Here is a 6,253-nt window from a genome sequence, read left to right as displayed (position 1 = left end):
TGCCTCCGCATCAACTTTACGTGAAGAATCCAATACGATGACTGGATTCACCTAGCTAGCTAGTAATAAGAGAGAAAAGAGAGAAAGCAGAAGGGAAAACAATGGTGTCCAGGCTATTGCTGCTGGGGTATCGATCGTGCCTGAAAACTAAGTAAGTATATAGTTACCTGTGAGTTGTCATCACATTGGGGTCAAAGAGCTTTCTAAGGCGTCAGCACTTCCTTTCTCCGTCTCCCTGTTACTTGTACATTGCATCCGTAACTGGATTTGGCATGGTAACCTCAAGATTTTATTCACTCCGAAATGGTCTCTCCACTTGGTATATGTCTATGCCCAGAGGATTAAGATGGATCTTTAAAGAAAGTTTATATTCCAATGCAAGGAATCGATCGTATCGTATCCACTTCAAGCACATAAATACGTAGCTCACCAATGCAAACTCTCACTGCCATGCACATTTGAGCTTAATTAGTTAGCTAGCCTTTATTTTCCTTGCGGGAACATCAGCTAGCTAGCTGGTGACAAGTCTTCCGATCGAGCCGACGATGAGCACGTCGAGGAATCCGCTGGTCGTCGGGAACATCGTCGGAGAAATCATCGACCCCTTTGATGCTTCGGCGGTGCTGAGGCTGTTCTATAACAACCGCGAGATGACCAGTGGGTCTGGGCTGAGGCCGTCGCAGGTGGCCAGGGAGCCGACCGTCCAGATAACCGGCTCCCGGGGGCGCAATGAAACATCACTATACACGCTGGTGAGTCACCGGCAAACTGCATCAATCGATGCTTATCGTCCTTTTCGGAAGAAAAAGAAACTGTTGTCGTCGTTGCTGCTCCTTCTCATGCACGTATGTTACTGCCATGTTCTGTTACTAGGTGATGGTGGATCCTGATGCACCTAGTCCAAGCAACCCTTCCAAAAGGGAGTACCTCCATTGGTACGTGCTAAGCTCGAGCTAATCATTAATCAACCATTCACTTTTTTCATGTCAACCCTAATTTCTTGTATCTGAGTTTCAAAAAATATATTTCTTGTATCAGTTGATGCATCATCATACTCCTAACACAAATACGCCTTTTTTATTTGCTGTGCAGGTTAGTGATGGACATACCCGAAGGAGGTGATGTCAGTCATGGTAAGCGAGCGACTTGGCAGAAATTAATATGGACAAGTTCCATGCATGCACTAACCAGCTGCTGCCACGTTCACTAAGAGGATTCAACATGCATGCATGTGGATTTCGCATTGGACTATTGTAGTACTATATGTTTAATCATGTGTGTTAAGTTTTCTTATTACTCCGCCGATCAAACGTGTCAGGAACTGAGGTGGTGGCGTACGAGAGCCCGCAGCCCAAGGCGGGGATCCACCGCCTGGCGTTCATCGTGTTCCGGCAGACGGTGAGGCAGGTGATCTACGCGCCGGGGTGGCGCCCCAACTTCAACACCAGGGATTTCGCGGCGTGCTACTGCCTTGGCGCGCCGGTCGCCGCCGCCTACTTCAACTGCCAGAGGGAGGGCGGCTGCGGTGGCCGGAGGTGCAGCTGAAGTTCACGGCGACAAGGCTGTCCGGCCGTCGTCCATCATCGACAACAGGACCCGGTCTGACCTAATTATTGAAGGATATGACATACACATGCACAACGTAGTATAAGTATGCATGCAGACATGCATGCCGTGCATTGTGAGAGAGCGTGCGATTGCCAAGATAGAATATGGTGTATGTATTTGTATCTGTGTGTTTTATTGAGCTTATTAACATGACAAGTACTAAGAAGTACTAATATCTCTAATATTTGCGGTACACTGAGGTGATCTTGCTCACATGTTCGGTATATCTCCTTGCACGCGAAAAGGTGTTCCATATAAGAGCATCTCCAGCCGTTCGGCCCCCAGGACGCCGAAAAAAAGCGGCCTGGGGGAGAACCGTCGCTAGATTGGCCCCTGGGGTTCGGTTCGCTCCCAGTCATAGGCCCACGGTCACCGCGGGTTCGGCGAAGTTCGTTTTAAATTTTTGCAAACTCGGTGATTTTTGCAGGAACTCGGCCATACTTCATTAAAATTTGTAAAAAACGTAAAAACATGCAAGAACTACGCCTAACTTAAAAAACAAATTAAAAAGCCTAGCCGCCGCCGTCGTCTACATACCGAGAAGCCTGTAGAAGCGGGTGTAGTCGCCGCCGTCACCGTCGTCGTCGTCGTCGCGCGTGACGTCCCTGCTGCAGCCCTGGCCGGGGTCACCGACACGCGGCGTGGCGCTTGACGACCCGACCTCGCCCTCCTCTGTCACTGTCGATGACGATAACGCCGCCCTCCTCGGCGCGGCAACGGGCCTGGTGCTCTAGGTACGCCTGGCGCTAGCGGCGCACCTGCTCGCGGACGTAGTCCTCCTTCGCCCATTTAAGGCCAGACTCGTCGTCGGGGGCCACCATGTCGACGTGCTCCGGCTTCACTGGGAGCAAGCCTGGCTCGGGCTTCGGCCGGACCAGGCGTAGGGAGCGCCTCGCCGATGCTGTCGCAGGCGGTGAGGGCTCGTTGATGACGAGGGCGCCGCCGCGAGCGCGACGCCCGAGCGGTGTCCCCTCCGGCTCGGGCCTGACGGGGTGGAGGGCCAGCGAGCCGGAGCCCGACGACGAGGACGACCCCGGCTCCATTCGCCCGCGGCATCCAGGAACTGCCACGGTGGCGAGAGAAGGACGGCCGCGTCGGGTACTCCACCCGCGGCACATTGCCGGTCTCGATGTGATCGAGGACGGCGTCGAGGGTGCGGCCGGGGACGCCCCACCACTCGTGCCGTCCTTTGGCGTTGAGGCGGCCGCGGAGAATGATGCCGTTGACGGAGGCGATCTGCTCCTCGCGGCGGCGCTGGAAGTACATCGTCCATAGTGTTTCGCTGTCGGGCGCGTACCTCGGCCGGTTCCGCTGCTCCTACGTCAGGGAGGAGCGGATGCGGGCGATCTCCGCTCGCCGTGCCGCCCCTTCGGGTACCGGCGGCACCGGGACGCCGCCGACGCTCAGTCTCCACGCCCCCGGCACGCGCATGTCAGGGGGCGCCGGGTACTCGGCCTCGTAGAGGAGGTGCGCCTCCAACTCTTGGAGGTGTCGGCGGCCGAAGCCGTTCGCCGCTGCGCCGTCGCCTGGGAACCTCTCGGCCATGTTTGCTTTGCTCGTTGGCGGGGGAGTGGGGGAGGCTGTGGCGCTCACCGGCGAGGAGAAGGCTTTTGCGAGAGGGAGAGGGGGAGGCTGTGGCGCTCATTGGCGGGAAGTGGGCGCCTTTTATAGCCGAAGCGGGGCGGCGACATGCGGGAGGATGCGTGGAGGGAGCGGGTGGGACGCGCGTCGACGGCGTCTTCACTGCGCCGCCCGTGAGGCATCAATGGAGGCTGACCGGCGCGGCAGCGCGGCAGCCTTGGCCTTGATTCCCGCGGGAACCGAGGCGATGAGGGCGACGGAGCGGCGTCTCGCTGACTCGGCGGGCCCGCGGCTTTTTCGCGCCAAAACACTCGCCCCGGCGCCCTCGGGCGCCCCCAGCGCGCCGGGTTCGGCCTGGGTCCGCCGGCGCTGATTTCGGCCCAAGCCGGCGAAAAATGGGCTCCTAGGGGCGCGATTGGGCCGTTTTTTCGGCGCCGGCGCGAAAACGTCGCCTGGGGAGGCCATGTTGGGGGCGCGGCTGGAGATGCTCTAAGTATCTTATACCTTATATATCTAAATAGTTGGCCAATAACACCATATTTTTCTCAACATGCAAGCCTGCGTCACCTCATCATTCAAATGATCACCTCAACTTGCGACCATGCATAAGAAAAAGACACCTCGAGAATTTCCATTCTATTATCATATTTATACCACATATAATATTCAAACACATAATCATATGTATTCTTAGTTTTAGTTTTCATGTTATTACTCCAAATATTCATGTTTCATGCAATCAGTTCTCATTGAAATATTTCGAAATATTCTTGCAACAACGTGTATCATCTAGTTACATAAAGCTGTGAGCTGAAGGGCATTTTTAACCGATTCCCTAAAAGTTAGTGGAGTAAAAGTTAGAGTAAAGTTAGTGGAGTAAAAATTTACTCCACTAACGGTGGCCTCACCTAGCCGAACCCCTATAGTTAGTGGAGTAAAGTCAAATTTATGTCCGTTTTGTATACTAGCCACACAAACACAATCTCTACACAATACATATCTTAAAATCATTCAAATTAAAGCATGGATAGCAATAATTGTCATAACATAAAGTTTCATTACCGTGTTTTTCAAATTTAAACATCTGAACTTCACCCAAAAGACATCACTTCAAACACAATGTTTGATTCAAAATCACCATAAACATAGCATGTATATGTTGTGGATCGAGCCAATCTTTGGCATGCACCACCACCCTCTCGGCCACCACCACTCAAACGATGACCTCGACAAACAAATCAACCTTGACATCCTCTCGGCCATCATCACCACCACCCTCTCGGCCACCATCACCATCCTCTCGGCCACCATCACCACCACCACCATCACCACCCACTTGGCCACCATCACCAACACCATCACCAACACCCCCTCGGCCGCCACCAACATTCCGAAGAGAGGCCAAGATTTCTCCACGAGTGAGCTCCAAATACTTTCTTGCGGTTTCATCCATTGTGTTTGGATTCATGAACATGATAGCACGCTCTTCGGCCTTCTTCGCATCACGAATCCTCCCCTCCTCAAGTGAAAGCCTACGCTTCTTGGCCTTCAACTTTCTCTCTTTGGCCGTCAACTTGGTCTTTCACTTCTCATCCTCGAAGGCCTTGAGCTCATTCCACCTCGTCATCTTGTCTCCTTTGCGTTCAGCCGCCAACACCTTCTTTGTCTCGATCATTGCCACAAGTTCATCCTTGTAAGTGACACCAAATGCATTCCTCTTCTTTCTTTCTTTTGCAATCTTGTTTCCTCCCGGTCTATTGTTGGCATCTTGATCAACCTCGTCGTCGTTCTCAAAGGATATAGTCAACCTTGACCTCTTCGGAGTGGTCTCCACAATTCTTTGGATCCACTTCTCATTCTTGCATAACTCTTTGTAGCAATGATGCAAAGTGAAGGGCTTGTGGCCAAACTTGGTGTTCCGATGCTTGAATAGCTCTTGGATGTAGGGGCCATATTCCGCCACTTGCACACCACTCAGTGGAGCATGGTTCACTTGGTTGATGCAACCGGACCATCGGTTGCATTGATCATGGATGGTGCTCTAACTATGCCCAAGAAAACCTTGTGTACGGCTTGATCACACGTCCAAGGAGATGTTGTAGTAGTCGGTGATCCTCTCCCAAAACATGGTCTTGGTTTGATCCGTTCCGATCGTTGCATCCATGGAGATGGCACACCAAGCGTCACAAAGCGCAAGGTCCTCCTTTTGGTTGCAGTTTAGGAGGTGGCTCCTTGAGGCCTTGGTGCTTGCTTCGGTCACCTCCACCACCTCCTCCTCGGTCACCACCTCTTGGACCTCCTCCTCGGTCTCCTCCATGTCTTGCGTGGCCGAATGATCCCAAAACAAGTCATAGTTGAGATCATCAAGGCCAATGGTGGCCGAGGACTCCAGCAATGCGAGGAATTCGGCCATGTTCATCTCCGCTCTACAATGTCAAAGCAAGCACTATAAAAAATCACTACCAATCACGAACAATCACTATCGAATACCAACGGGACCTGAGGTTTTATTTTTACCTTGTTGGCATTTCATCGAGCACTTGGCGGCCATGTTTTTTGTTGCCGGCCGCGGCCGCCGCTCGTGCCGGAGCAGTCGCCGTAGGGGAAACCATAGTTGTTGCACGAGGTGTAGGCTTTGGACGAAGCGCCGTCACGATATTCTTCATCTTCTTCTTGCGGCCGGTAGGTGCGGCGGGAGGGCGGCGTGCCGTTGCCGGAGACGCGGTGGCCACCCCGGACACCATTGGCGTGGTTGGAGGCGGAGCTTGGACCCGGTGGTTCTTTGTCATCCCCAAGCCTATTTTCGGCACCGGCAGGGTGAGCGGGAGGGGGGGGGGGTTGGCTGTCCATTTCGGCCGGCTCCACTACAAGAAATATGTCAACTGGTGACCTTCTGTCAGTGACCCTGGAAGAATTGGTCATAGATCTATGACCATTTCAGGCCAATTGGTCAAAAGCTGTTCGGGGGGCTCCAAACCCTAAACTATAACGACCATTTTGGTCAGAAAGGTCGTAATTTCCTTACACGAAATGGTCATAAAGAAGATAGCACATGTCTGCTGCC

At 53.1% G+C, this 6,253-nt stretch overlaps 1 protein-coding gene and 1 pseudogene across 1 annotated transcript; one reads left to right on the top strand and one right to left on the bottom strand.

Annotated features, from left to right (window-relative positions):
- The first annotated feature begins 545 nt into the window (after positions 1-545).
- Positions 546-1,545, top strand: LOC109732228 (protein FLOWERING LOCUS T-like). Its single transcript, XM_020291424.1, has 4 exons — positions 546-752; positions 874-935; positions 1,093-1,133; positions 1,319-1,545. Exons 1-4 carry the CDS (start codon positions 546-548, stop codon positions 1,543-1,545), a joined length of 537 nt encoding a protein of 178 aa, XP_020147013.1.
- Positions 1,546-4,294: 2,749 nt separating this feature from the next.
- LOC141022756 (uncharacterized) lies at positions 4,295-6,039 on the bottom strand (annotated as a pseudogene).
- Between the last annotated feature and the right edge of the window lie 214 nt (positions 6,040-6,253).

Source organism: Aegilops tauschii, chromosome 5 (genome assembly GCF_002575655.3).
Source record: "Aegilops tauschii subsp. strangulata cultivar AL8/78 chromosome 5, Aet v6.0, whole genome shotgun sequence".
NCBI classification, from domain to species: domain Eukaryota; kingdom Viridiplantae; phylum Streptophyta; class Magnoliopsida; order Poales; family Poaceae; genus Aegilops; species Aegilops tauschii.
The sequence above is the reverse complement of the archived record's forward strand: the minus strand, read 5'-3'. Positions and strand labels throughout refer to the sequence as shown.

Coding starts and splice junctions, on each gene's coding strand:
- LOC109732228 (XM_020291424.1), top strand. CDS start 546: ATGAGCACGTCGAGGAATCCGCTGGTCGTCGGGAACATCGTCGGAGAA. Junction 753..873: donor AAACATCACTATACACGCTG/GTGAGTCACCGG, acceptor TTCTGTTACTAG/GTGATGGTGGATCCTGATGC. Junction 1,134..1,318: donor AGGAGGTGATGTCAGTCATG/GTAAGCGAGCGA, acceptor CAAACGTGTCAG/GAACTGAGGTGGTGGCGTAC.